A 14,992-nucleotide genomic window follows, 5' to 3' on the forward strand; every position below is an offset into this window, starting at 1 on the left:
ATAAATTAAGCAGAATTATTTCGCAGGAAGTTAAATGCTACAAAATTAGGATTTTCCTTTGTTAATAATTTGTATTGAATATAAAGAAATAAATTTACAATTTTATTACGAAAGAAAAGGAAAATAAATAATTGATTTCTGATTAAAGATTTTTAAATTCGGGAATAATTATGAAGACTTCACAAATAGTATAATGTTTTATAAATTCTTTGTTTCTCGAGTTGTCATTTATTTAATGACAATTGTATATCAATATAGCTATCAAGCAGAAAAAAAGTATTATATCTTGTTCATGAATATTAACGAATGTTAAATTCTATATTCTCCAAAACCATATCAATTCAATTTAATTTTCAATCAATTAATTAATCAGTTTAATTTTTTCGTCAATAACAAGTAGTTTTCTTTCTTTTCATCACTCTTAATAAATATGAGCGTTAGAACGTTTTTCAAATAACTTACCATAATCCATTAAAGTTAATTTTAAGTTAGAGTTGTTTATTCTTATAGACAAATTTTGTTTATAAGAATAAATAACAATTTGTAATGTCACAGGTGAGCGATGAAATTAATTTTTTTTTTTTTCATTATAAAGTTTTTCTTTTTTTTTAACCTCTGGGATCACCGTTAGGTATTGCTTCAGATGATGTGATGAATGATTTGTACCGTATGTAAAAATGACATGCCTGACCGCGATTCGAACCCAGGACCTCCGGATGAAAGACCGAGACGCTATCACTCGCCCCATGGAGGTCGGCTTATTGTAACGTTACAGTAACTTTACAATCTGCATCTATCCACATCGGCCGGTGATTTTAAAGACACGTCCAACCTTGTATTGTCCTCTAAAAAGTCTTGAAAACATTTTTTACTGGTCAATGTATTAAACAGAGTGAGAGCTCGAGTAGTTAGCATAACGTCAAAGATATTGTAAGCACAATAGGTGTATAATCTGACGACAAGTCAAAGTGTGGGTCAACATGTAAATAGTTATTTTCATAAATACCTTTGAAAATTAAAAAAGAAGATCTGGAATTTTATTAAGATCTGAAGGCCGGTAAGTTGGTTCTCCAGAAGACAAACACTTCAAATTATTGTCAGTAATTCATCTGAAAAGCTGCCTGCCTTTTGCTGTCGTTAGTCGCGATCAGCAGTGTAGGTGCTTAGAATTTCCATCTCAGATGAATCTCAGACCCAAGGATCTAAAAAATGATGTAAACAAATCCGCTTTCACAGCATACTTGGTAGGCAATAAATGGAAGAAACAGAAAATTGTGGTTGTTCATGGTGGACAACCACGGTAGTGGCTTGTGTTCCTTTTGTCCTTTTGTGCTTGTGGTCCTTTTTGTACAAGCGATGAAAAGTGAGAAAAAGTACTTTTAATAATAACAGCAATACCGCCGTGTGCATACTCCAAAATTAAATAAATTAATTACATTTAAAGTGTAGGAAAGTATTTAAAGTACCACTCTAAGCGCGAATAAAATACGGTATGCGCGCACGCTTTAGTTACAATCACTGAATTAAATAAACAAAAAATATTATATTTAAATAAAATTTTAAATATTTTAAATTAAGTCGTATGTAAGCCGTGCATCAGAAAAACGCCGAGTGGCGGAAAGTTCTACAACTGTTTTGTTAGCTTTTTTCATATGTTATATATCCAAAAAAATTAGATATTTTTAAAACAATGTTTTCGATCTATTTCATTTTACACACACCTCTCACTGGATACGAATTAAAAAATTCGTCTTGAATAAAACAACTTTAATCATTTGTCATTTTTTTATTGTTATGAATATTTTATAGTCTACTAGCTATTTGTAGTGATCATTAAATATCTATTTTATAAAAATTGATATAACCATGATATGATTATAAATATATAAACTACCAAAAATATCACTATCTTAATGGAATAGACGAGTAAAACAAAAAGTAAGATTTTCTTCAGTTTTTATAAATAATTAATTAACTATAAGTTATGTAGAAAAAAATTTTGCAAGAGAAATTTATAAACTTTACTTATATAAAAACACAAGTATTAGAAAAACGTTTACTGATATGTATTCAAGCAATACCGATTATTAGGCAGAAAATCGTAATTATCCCTCTCTAACATGCCACTTTTGAACAAAGTGATTGTAAAACCGGTTTTGACATTCGGAATCTAAATCTGGGGTTCGGCAAATACCAGAAATAAAACAATTAATATAAAAATGATATAAAATGAATTAAATCAACGTAAGTACATCATAGATCAAAATATCTTTCAAATGTACCCTGTAAACTATGCTTCAATGTACAAAGTTTTTATGGAAATTTCTTCTTAGGTTAGGTTTTTACTTCCTTGAACGAAATAAAGGAAGTATTGTGATCGCGAAAAATATAGGTTTCCAGATTTCAACGGAAGTATCCATTTTGACCATCCCTGAATCCATTTTGACTAGTTTCGGCGTGACGTTTATACGTACGTACGTACAACTCGCATAACTCAAAAACGACTAGTATAATGTTAAAATTTTGGCTTTAGGAATGTTGTAATATCTTGTTGTGCACCTCCCTTACTAATTGCAATCGACTGGACCAAAAGTATCCAAAAAAGGCCCAAAATCCAAAAGAAATGGATTTTTTACTTTTTCTTAACTACAGTTACAAGTTCTCATTGAGAGCTTTTCAACAATATATCAAAGTGGTACTAATTTTTATTGGTTCCAGAGTTATAGCCTAATGAAATTTTAATTACTGAGATATTTGATCTTAGAAGGGGAAGGCACATCGGTTGAAATTCAACTTCATCTCCTTTTTTATAACTTTTTTTTTTAATTTAAATATATTGATTTATTAATAATTATTAACTTGGGATTATAAAAAAGATATACGAAAAATAATAATTCAATAATAAATAAAATGAAATATGAAAAAATATCAGAAGTTATTAATGAAATAAAATTTTATGTATTTTTCATTTAAAAAAAAAGTGTATGCGTAATTTAATAGGTGTACAGGGAATTCTTTGATGTTCACATCAGATTTCTTTTTCTTTTCACATGAGTTCATTGAGAACCGAAATTCACTTCATGTGAATTCACTTGTATGCGTTTACACTCTGTGTGGTTTATTGTTTAGAAGTTGTTTTACCCTTTTAATAATAACTACCGGGCGATGATAACGCCCAGGCGTTTTTCGCCCACAAACAACAAACAAAAAAAAAACAAAAAAAACTTGTATGCGATGCATTGTATCATAGATGAATATTCCCATTACAATCTAATTGTCTAAATCAGAAATCAGAAAATTTATTTTAACATTCCTTTGTATTATATTATTTTTAATAATTTATATATTGTTTTAGGTCTATTTCAGGCCGTATAGTCGGAAGTGTATGGTGGTTTTTTACATTAATATTGATATCATCGTACACAGCTAACTTAGCTGCATTTCTCACAGTTGAAAGAATGGTTGCGCCAATCAATTCAGCGGAAGATTTAGCATCACAAACTGAAGTAGAATATGGAACATTGTATCATGGTTCAACATGGGATTTTTTTAGAGTAAGTAAAAAATCTGTATAATAATTTTACATTATTATTATTATTGTCATTATATTGTTCTACATTAGTATTAAACTTTAATCGTTGTAAATTGTAAAATAAGTTTTTAAGAGAACTTTTGAAGTTAAATAGAATTATACTTTTGATCATATAATGGATCTTGAGTTAATTTTTTAATAGTTTTTCTTATTTGTTTTTTCTGTAAAATTTCTGCACTTCTAATCATGTTAAACGTAAGTATAGTATAATAAATATTTGAATGCCTGATAGCTACCAATATTTGCTGTCAGATAATGTTTTTATGTTCCTATTGTCTGTTTTTCGCACTTGTTAACGTAAAATTTTCAGGAAAATAGGTTTTGTCAAAAATCTCTTCTCCTACTCCGATTTAAATTTCACATAAAATAATAGTTTAAACACATAGGTACTCTCCGGAAGGTGACCTGAAGGACCAGGCGAATCCCCTACTGGTCCTGCTAGATGTTTGCAATGTGTTTAATCGTGCGCCCTGGGTTACTGTGGTGGAAGAGCTTAGAAGAAGGAATATCTGGAATAAGTGGATACTTGAGGGCGGTCAATAATGATTTTCTTCATCATCGGCTTCTACTGACAGCTATGGAGGACGAGGACGTTAGTTTTCAAATGTATGGGAGTTGCCCCTTCTGTGGAACACTGCTTTCGATGGGGTTCTGAAGGGTTCTTTCGATTGAGGTTCCGAAGGGACTCATCCATACGATGATGACCTAGCGTTGCTGGTGAGAGGCGCTCTGAGGACGAAGTGGAGTACCTGGCGACCTCGGCTGTATGCCAGGTGAGTGGTTGGCTTCGGGAACGGGGATTGGAGTTGGCGCCTAGCAAAACTCAAATAGTACCTGTAGTGAGCCGTCGCCAAATCCGACAGATCAGTGTTATGGTGAATGGGTTCCGGGCGACTCCATCACCGTACGTTAAATACTTAGGGGTGTGGCTGGCGCAATCTGGTTTTTATAATAAACATTTTGCAGAGGTCATAGCCAAGGCTGAGTTGGCTAGAGTCTCTCTCGGACCGCGATATGGGGACCACGGGCGGCTAAAAGGAAGCTGTTTATGTCGGCCGCAACTTCAGTGCTACTATACACGATTCTTGCCTGGTTTGAAGTCCTGGATAAAAAGAATGAGGGTTGGTTGGCTTCCCTTCAGCGACGGGCGGCGCTGCGGATCGTGGCTGCCACCAGGACCGTGTTGGAGCAGGTGATGGGGGTTCTGGCTGGTATTCCGCCCATTCGTCTCCGGGCCATGCAGCTTAAACGAGTATATGAGGGTATTCAGAAGTCGGACGCTGCATCCCTCCTCATATAGGTATGGCAAGAGAGATGGGATGCCGCAAACACGGGTGCTTGGACCCAGAGATTGATTTCAAGACTGGAACCGTGACTGGAAAGAAACCATGGGGACGTGAATTCCAGCTCCTTTCCAGTCACGGGAAATTTGGGTCCTATCTTCTCAAGTTTCGGAAAAGAGAATTTCAAAACTGTATTTATTGTGGGTTATTGGATACCCGAAACATACTTTATGACTGCCCCAGGTGGGAGATGCTGAAAGAACGGTCCGGCCTGAGGTGGATCACGCCCGAGAGTACGGTTGCCTTCATGTTGCAAGGGATAGATGAATGGAGGGCAGTTGCCGCTGAGTTAGCCGCTGAGATCTTGAAAAAGAAGGTGGCTGACTATCGTGAGTGGAGAGCCGACTGGCTGGGATGCTGGGTGGACGTGGGGGAAGGGACATCCCTCTGCGGTAGTGCCGTACGTCCATCTTACATGCATGGGTGGTGGCGATGAGGCACGGAGACTCCTGAACCCCTACGTAGAAAATTATCAAGTCCCGGCAGGGATATCCTCTTCGGAGGTATCTGTGTTAGAGGCATTGGCATCACGACCGAGTCACGGCTTGTGGAACGGTGTCCGGGAACGATATATTCGGGCCTGGTCCCTTCATCCAGGTTGACCTGCCGTGTCGGACGTACTGCCGATAGATGGGAAGGCCAATTTGAGTTTCAAGGACACTCCCACGGGCTGAGTTATACTTGATTGTAGGTCCGGCCCGGGGAAGTAGCAAGAAAAAAAAGAAAAGAAAATCATCCTATATGGTGAAAATTTAATTAAAGTAAGAATTTTATCTAAATTTCGGTCGGCTAGATCTCAACATAGTTTTACAAATTAACGCTAATTTGTAAAACTATGTTGAGCTCACTGAAGAAAACGAAAACGCTTTCATTCTTCATTTTCGTAAGCATAGTACGAATTTGTTATTCTTGAGAAAGAATAACCGTTTTTGAGAGTTTCTTGAGCCTCGTTTTAGATTGCTTACAACTTCTGTTTATGGTATATAACAGAAAGAAATAGTCTGATTGTAATTAGAACAAAAATTAGTGAGTACTTTGATTAATGAAATGTTATTAAAATTTTTACACAAAAATACTAAAAATAATATTGCATAATAATGTCGTTTAATAGAAAACCTAAAAAAAGTTAAAGTTTAATGTGTCACCTTTATCTTTAACTGATTTCAGTTTTCTACTAATATGTTCTTTATATAAATTTTCTTTCTTTATATCAATTTTAAATAATGAAAGTTATTCTTAAGTATTTATCTAAGAATAGCAATTTTTATACTAGCTTTTGTACCAGGATTAATTTTTTTTTCCCCCCGAGTAGGAAAGATTTATCTTAGTTTTGTATTTTAATGTTGAATAATTTTTTATAAGGGTCGTTTTAAAATGAAATTAGTTTATTATATCTGGTAATATTAATAACTTCTTAAAAAAAAATTAATGAATTTACCTTTGTCATAGAATAGGTGATTAGAAGTTTTATATTTTAGATTATGAAAAGTTGATTCGACCATTTGTAGTTCTTAACTAATATTTCATTCTTTATTGTTATAACATTCATAATTTTGAGGAGAAAGAGAACATTCCACTATCCCGTTAAACAAAAATAACGCTCACTTCCTATCTAGACTTTTTATCAACTGAGAACATACATACATACAAAAAAATGACAAACTACCTTCAATTTTTAATAGAAACTTCAAGAAGAGAAAGGAACTGACTCATTAATGCATAATTCTTGGTCGAAGATATCTTTTAGTGATATACAAGCTCTACTTATATTACTGTTGAAAATCAATAAAATTGCACAAACCAATGAACAAAAGAATAAATATGCGTGGAATAAATAATTATAATATAATGTTTATTGTCTTAATTTTTCTTATATTGTTGACGTAGTAAAATATGTAATAGAATCTAGATTATGAATAGGCATTTAAAAAAATGAAAAAGTGGAGAATTATTAATTTATATTTAAGCTACAAAAAAAATAACAATAATAATGATACAATACCCTTAGCACTAAATCATACAGAATTACATATTTAATAAAAACAATAAAGTAAATTAGCTGACGTATATTTACGTACTTTTTTCTCTTTAGAAAACGAAGCTTGGTAAAAACTTTTTTCCTTTTTATTAACAATGAATATACGTAAATCACCATTAGAAAGGGATAAAGGACGACTATCCTATTGTATATATTGCTTGGGTTTAATAAATAATATTTGCTATGATGTTTCCATATTAAAACAATGCTTTATTTTTCATATTTTCTAAAACATAATTTATGCGAATTAACGAGTTTTTCCATTTTCACGTAATATTTTATTTATAAAGATATAAATTTTATTTAAAAAATATTTGTTTAATATGTTGCAATTATTTTATCTAAAACTTATTATTTTTCAGAGGTCACAAATAACCCTGTATAGTAAAATGTGGGAATTCATGAACTCAAGAAAACATGTATTTGTAAGGACATACGATGAAGGAATTCGTAGAGTTAGAATGTCAAAGGGTAAATACGCTCTGCTGATTGAATCACCAAAGAACGACTACATCAACGAGCGTGAACCATGCGACACTATGAAGGTCGGGCGTAACCTGGATGCAAAGGGATTCGGAGTTGCCACTCCCTTAGGCTCACCACTAAGGCAAGTACCTGAATATTTTATTGGTTACGGTTTTTGCTGTTAGGTACGCTATCCAACTGGAAATCAAATGTTACATCGTACAACTGTGGAAGAGTGATTCGTTTTGTGTGTGTGTGTGTGTGTGTGTGTGTGTGTGTGTGTGTGTGTGTGTGTGTGTGTGTGTGTGTGTGTGTGTGTGTGTGTGTGTGTGTGTGTGTGTGTGTGTGTGTGTGAGAGAAGGATATTTGGTTAGGTGGGTGAATTTGTGTGATGTTAACTTATGTACATGTAGTTTTATCTGACAGAGAGAGAAAAAAGAACGATGGTGGGAGAAAGAGTAGAGAGGGAAATAACTGATATTTCAGTAATTCTAACGAAAATGAACAATACTTTAAATTATTTATAAATAATTTAATTCAAGTCAAAATTGAACTATGATTTGAATTAAGCACTTAATTTTATATCATATTTTTTTATAATAGTTTAAAAGGTTTTAAACTTTTAAAAACATTCTCTCTCTCTCTCTTACACACACACACACACACATATATATATATATATATACATATATATGTATATACATATATATATACATATATAAATATACACACATAGATAAATGAATATGTATGTAAGTTTTTACTGTGGTAACGCATAAAATAAAAAAAATACAATTTTTTTTTTAATTTTCCAAAAATCATGTATAATACAAAGTAGTAATTCCAGATCAAATGGAGACCTGAAAGTTTATCACCTGATAACTTTTCCTACAACCTGTTTACTTAAATTTCATTCCATCTTTAGTTCCTTCTAACTGTAGATAAGTATCTTAAGAATTCAAACTATCATTCCACTGACTTTCTCTTTAGTATCATCCTGGCAACTTCAATACCAATCGGAGAAATCAAGTTTTTATTGGAGTTCTGTGGAATGATAACTTTGTGATAAAGCATAGGTCCTGTTATTTCCCGTCGCAAGAGAAAACTCCTGAAGTTCTGAAGTCCCTGAGTACTGCAGTTGCAAGAGAAAACAAAATGAAAATTAAGGTTGCAATCGAGTAAAACTAGGATTTCACCTGAAAATGAAATATTCCAAGGATCCTTAAACCCTTATAAAAAATATTTTAGACTGGAAAAATCTTGCCAGTACGGGCGTATAACTATATATTAAAAAATATTATCTCAAATGCAGATTTAAATACTTCAATGTTTTTAGAGGAATTTATAATAAAAGAGGTTTACAGGAAATTAGTACGTATTGAATATTGGCTACATATTATATAAAAGTTGAAATGAAAAAAGATTTTTATTTTTTAATTGTGTTACTACTTATTGCGCACAGTTTTAAAATCCAACTTTTTTTCATATTTAAGTTGAAATAAGCATTTAGAAATATCTTATCAATATAGATACGCGATTTGTTTGTTCCTATAACAATTTTGTCATTCATTTTATTTTTCTTATATTCTTTTAACTAATAATTTAAGAAGTGTGCTACATATTAGCATTGTAAAACTTTGACAATGTAGAAATGTTAACAGCTATCGGTGTAAAGGATATAATTATTACAATATCAATTATAGTTTTCTCTTTTTAATAATGTATTCCCGTTTAGCTTCATTGTTTTTTCAAAACTGAATAGAAAAAGTTAAAAGTAATTGAGGTAAAGATCATTGTACATTCTTTTTCTTTGAGAGAAATGATGATTATTATAAAAAGAATTCCCACACAACTAGATTTTTCACATGTTAAACTGAATATTAACCGAATTTCTATTTGTCAACCATGCCAACCAAATATATTTTAATCAATATATTTGAAGTATGAATAAACATCTGGAAACAAATTCTGCTCTGGTTAGGCTAGTACAAGATTATTATTATTATTATAATAATACAAGATTATTATTATTCTTTAAAACGGTTGTACGATTTTTTTTCTTTTGGGTGGAAGAGTTACTTGTAACGTCATGTCACGTCAGTTAAAACATTCAGTTATGAAATATAAGAGACAGATTTTGTTAGATATTAAAAAAAAAATGAGAAGTCAAGGTTTTATTTTGACAACCATTTATAATTAAATTATCGTAGATGCCAAATATTACAAAACACGAGTTGTTCAGAAAATTTAAATTATTATTACCCGATTACGTGCGGAGTATAATATTCACAAAAATAATAAAATTGAAGAAATGTAATTTTTCAAGGTACTATAATTACCATTTTTGTGTAGTCAATATTTTAATACATCTCTTTGCTTTAATAAACTAGCTTATGTCTATTATATATAGTAAGAACATAGGTTTGAAATGATTCAAATAGGAGATTTAACTGATTTAATAATAAATAAATTTTAATTTAAAAAAAAACCAAATTATTATGAGAATTTCAAAAGTTGCATTATATTTATTAACAGCTCAAATTTATAAATAATCTGACAACATAATTATTTAGAAAAAAAAACCAATTCTCATTTACTTATATTTATTAGTAATTTTTTCGTTTACTTTCCGGTCTAGATAGTGCAGAGCTATAGCTCTAGAAGGGAAAGTATTGTAATCGGTCCAATTTGGGCATTTGAGATTTTCACTGTATGACATTTTGACACCTAAGGAACCCAAAAAAACGGATGGAAATTTTTTTCGGATGTTACTGTTCGTAAACTACTGAACCGATTTTGACTAAAATTGGTGAGAATACTTCTACATAAGGGGCATTGATACCAATAAATTTTCAACTTTAAAGTTCAAGAGGGTAAGGCTGTTTGGCAAGGTCATCCTACGTATCTCGAGATTTCGCCTAGTTAAAGTCATATTTTTCTAATCCCCCCACCCCGAAAAGTTTTATTGTAATCGCCTGCTATGTTGAACGTCACAGGTGAACGGTAGAACCACCGGGTTGGTCTAGTGGTTAACGCGTCTTCCCAAATCAGCTGATTTGGAAGTCGAGAGTTACAGCGTTCAAGTCCTAGTAAAGCCAGTTATTTTTACACGGATTTGAATACTAGATCGTGGATACCGGTGTTCTTTGGTGGTTGGGTTTCAATTAACCACACATTTCAGGAATGGTCGAACTGAGAATGTACAAGACTACACTTCATTTACACTCATACATATCATCCTCATTCATCCTCTGAAGAATTATCTAAATGGTAGTTACCGGAGGCTAAACAGGAAAAAGAAAGAAAGGTAAACGGTAGAATTACATAAACGAATAATATTTATCGTGTAATTAAGTAATTCGGTCTCGAACTCGATCGTCCGGTTGATTCGGTACCTGGTACGTTAAGCCTCGTAGCTAAACCAGTCTTCATAACTTACTTCTATGTAAGTTATGAAATTACATTAGTTAGTGCCGACCGTCGCCGCTAGTGTGTATTTAATTCGCGCCACACCGGCACGAATTAAATACGGTATGCAAGCGAGCTTTAGTTATAATCGTTAAATTAAATAAATGAAAGAATATTATATTTGAATAAATGTTACAAAACTCCCGCGAGTAAATACCTACTGCAAAGATTGTACACAGTTTTTTGATTGTTGGAAAATATTTTTTCCTGACCAAACTATATAAGTAAGATTCTCCAATTTACAAATGAACAACTCCTAAATATGAGAGCTAATTATTTTCGTGGAATCAGATTGCCAAACTACAAGTTTCAACGAAATCTTAGAATTTTTTGGAGTTCTGTAGATGTTAGGCGTGAAGAAAGCCAACCATTTGAACATTGCCGAAGTGTATTGGTACAGCACCAAAGTATTTTAGAGCTGTGATGCCCGAAAGAAGATTTAACCAGCTAATAAGAGTCATTATTGTTGATGAGAAATGCACTCGAAACGAGCGTAGAAAGTATAAACGGGTAGCTTTGTTAATTAAAATACATAATCATAAAATACTCAATATAAAAAACACTTAAATCCACTTTTAATTTTATTATTAAAAATACAAAATTAGATAAACTGTAGTTAAACAACTTTCAAACAAAGAAAAATTAATAATTAAGCCATTTGCCAATTAAAAGTGACGTTATAAGGCAAATAACAACAGCTTACGAAGCGTTAGATTTCTCCTATACAGTTGATCACTCGCGGAGCTAAAATAATGTAATAATGTTTAACCCGAGTTAAATATTTTTTAACTAAGAACCTTAATTTATGCGCGCAGAGTTTAACGTAAAATTTATTTTTGTTGTACATTTCTTTAAAGTCCAATATAAAATTAAATGTTATGTTTACAAATTTTTAAGTTAAATCTATTTTAAGAAAAAAAAATCAATTTATCAATTTAAAATATTTATTTCTATTAAAAAACATAAACGACTTAGCTTTATGAATCGGAAGTTACAGCCAACTTATATTAATACAATTCTATATATAAAACTAAGAAATGTGTTATTACTACCAGCATTATACAGAAATTTTTATTACAATGTGATACTTAATATTATCTTATTCTTTTCTCTGAAAATTAAAGTTTGTTGAAATTAAACTTTAAAAACAATGTATTTTTATCTTCAATCAAATAATTTAAGTATACTAAGATTTTACTTAATTCCATAATATATTAATTGAATACGATAAAAAATGCTAAAAAATACAAACAATTTTTTTATATGTAAATCTCATTAGATGATTCTGTGTTATACTCTACTGTATATTCCTTGATAAAATTATTTACTTATAAAGGTAAATACTTTTTATTAAAATACTGATTTATTTATTATTATTTGATTTAGCTACTCTTTGAATAAAATAGATAACAGTAAATAGTTACTTTTAAAATGAAATATTTAGAAATATTAAAGTTGTTAAAATAAATGTTTTCATTATTTAATTTCATTTTGAAAGTCGCATGACATGACGACCAAAACTTTATATAATTTACGACTACGGAATTTTTGACAGATAAAAAGACTGCAAGAGGCGTCCTTCCAATTCCTTTCCTAGTACTTTTACTAGTATTACTACGGGCTCTTTCGTTTCCCGTTCAGAAAGCTGTCAGTTTCAATAATTACTTCAATCCCCTCCCGACATCATTTCTCATACCATCGTTAAAACGCTGCTTATTTACTACTAGAACTCTTCCCATCGACCGACACCTTACAACAATCAATCAACCTACGACGACAATCTGTGAAAAATGCTGTAGGATACAAAGGATGACGCGGAAGATTCATTACGTGTGCATTTAGGACCATTCAACAAAAAATGTTTTGTAATTTACTGTAAACATCTCTCAAATGAATAAAATCTGTAATATTTTTTTAAACATTATTTACTTAATAATGTTATTATTAATTACTAATTACCATATTGTCCAATAATCAAACGATCTGTAAAATGTGTGAATTGAATAATATAAAATTAATAAGTTTTGCAAAAAAGTCTTTATCTTTGAACTGATTTTGATAGAAATGTTATAGGTTTTTATAAATAAAACTTTAAGAAAATTTCAAGTAAAAGTATTAAAACTTGCTGTCGAATATAATATACCAGTAATACAACGTGCTCAATAAAATTTAACTCCCAGTATTAAAATTTATAAAAATTATAAATGGATTCTTGAAAATAATTAACAATAAAGGAAAGGTAACTCTATCAAAAGAAATTCGTTGCATTTAGAGTACATTTTTATTGAAAATCTTTACTTATTAAAGTTTAGTATAGGTAATGCAATAATAAATACCACGCCGGCCTCCGTGGCGCGAGTAGTAGCGTCTCGGCCTTTCACCAGAAGTCCGGGACTCAAATCCCGGTCAGGCATGGCATTTTCACTCACGCTATAAATCATTCATCTCATCCTCGACCCGGAGATTAAACAAAAAAAAATAAATAAATACCAGCCTTTTGGTTTGCTTCATAGGAGAGCGTACCTGGAATTTTTAAAAAGGGTATATTCATACAATCCGATATCCAATTTACTGCTCTATTTTCTATTAATTTACAGTAAAAATCAGTCGATAACTCGTCAACCCGGTAACTACGATTTGTTTTTTTTTTTTGTGTTTATGAACCGCTAGTTTGTATCTCGCTGTTGCTCGGGGTCATAGTTTCTTCATAGTTCCATCAATTTTTATTTTATAAAAATTGTCAATCACTAACTTTCCACAACAAAGACAAATCTCTTTTGCAATCCTTGTTGTTGATTTTAACTTTCCAAAACTAGCCTGTTTATTTCCCTATAATAGTATGGTTTGAATGAAAACGCGAGGAGTTAGAAGAAAGAATATGTATTTCAAATACTTATGTACAAATACGCTGAATAAAAATATCTTATACAACTAAAGAAATGTACAGTTTAATTTAAATTTAATTTGATTTAATTTTAATTTTTTAATAATTAATTAATCCTGCTATGAGCATGGAGAAAGGGGCTGTAGACAGCTATAAATTGTTTAAAAATATACATACAAATGTACAATATACAAATAACTAATTCAACTATAAAAATATTTATAAATCTATAATACACATGAAAATAAGCACAGCTTTCAAACAACATAATTATAGAATTTAAGGCTGCAAGAATTTTAAACTAATCCAATGTTGGCCTGTAGACAACATTTTTTGTCTTTCTTTCTTGTTCGAAATGCAATAATTAAAATTATTTAGAATGCTCCAAACATTCTAGAAACGTTTAGTAAGTTCTACAAATTTCCAAAATGTAGTAAAATATCCTAGAATATTCCCAAATGTTCCAGAATTTTAACCTTTTACAATGTTTTAAGATTTTAACAAGTCACCTCTCCCACAAGGGTTACGATAGGGATGTCTTAACAACCACAGCATTTTTTCTTAGTAAGTAATAACTGGTAAAAGTTTGGTTGAAATCGTACCTACATACCCATGTACATACACTGACTTTTATTTGTATTATGATACGATAATTCTACTTTATTTTTTGTCAACTTTTTACACGAATTCCCAAAAAGGATTATAATGTATTAAGGATGTATGTATGATACACCCTAAGGTGTATGTATGTTACACCTTAATCTTAATGTGTAACTCTTAACCCTTAACCCTAAGGTAACCTTAAGGGTGTATAATTGTTTTACCGTAGCAGCTCAACGGCAACCATTTTAGATGTACGACCCCGCGTTGGAATTCTTACGTTACCGGGAGTGTGATAGGCTATATAAAAACTCTCTCTCTCTCTCTATATATATATATATATATACATGATTACTACTATATACAATACTGTCATCCGCACGCTCTTTAATTATCCTATATTAAAAAGCAACTTTTTTTGGGAGTCGTGTTTTTACATTTTTAATATTTATCTCTTGTTTAGCTTTATTTCGAAAATAGTCTTATATAACAAATTTATTTTAAAACGACTTCATATTATTCTTCACAATTACTTTTAATTATCAACAAATTAATTTTTTATTTTCAACTTTACTCAATATTTTGAAGTCCCATTAATTAAT

The 14,992-nt window shown here is 31.1% G+C and overlaps 1 protein-coding gene across 1 annotated transcript in view; it reads left to right on the top strand.

Moving 5' to 3' along the window:
* GluRIB (Glutamate receptor IB) overlaps positions 1-14,992 on the top strand; it is a 250,505-nt gene that overhangs the window by 215,891 nt on the left and 19,622 nt on the right. Inside the window, exons 12-13 of the mRNA XM_075372702.1 lie at positions 3,356-3,554; positions 7,336-7,580. Coding sequence (XP_075228817.1) covers positions 3,356-3,554; positions 7,336-7,580 — 444 coding nt within the window. The remainder of the gene's footprint in view (positions 1-3,355; positions 3,555-7,335; positions 7,581-14,992) is intronic.

The sequence above is a fragment of the Lycorma delicatula genome, chromosome 8, assembly GCF_047948215.1.
Source record: "Lycorma delicatula isolate Av1 chromosome 8, ASM4794821v1, whole genome shotgun sequence".
Lineage (NCBI taxonomy): Eukaryota > Metazoa > Arthropoda > Insecta > Hemiptera > Fulgoridae > Lycorma > Lycorma delicatula.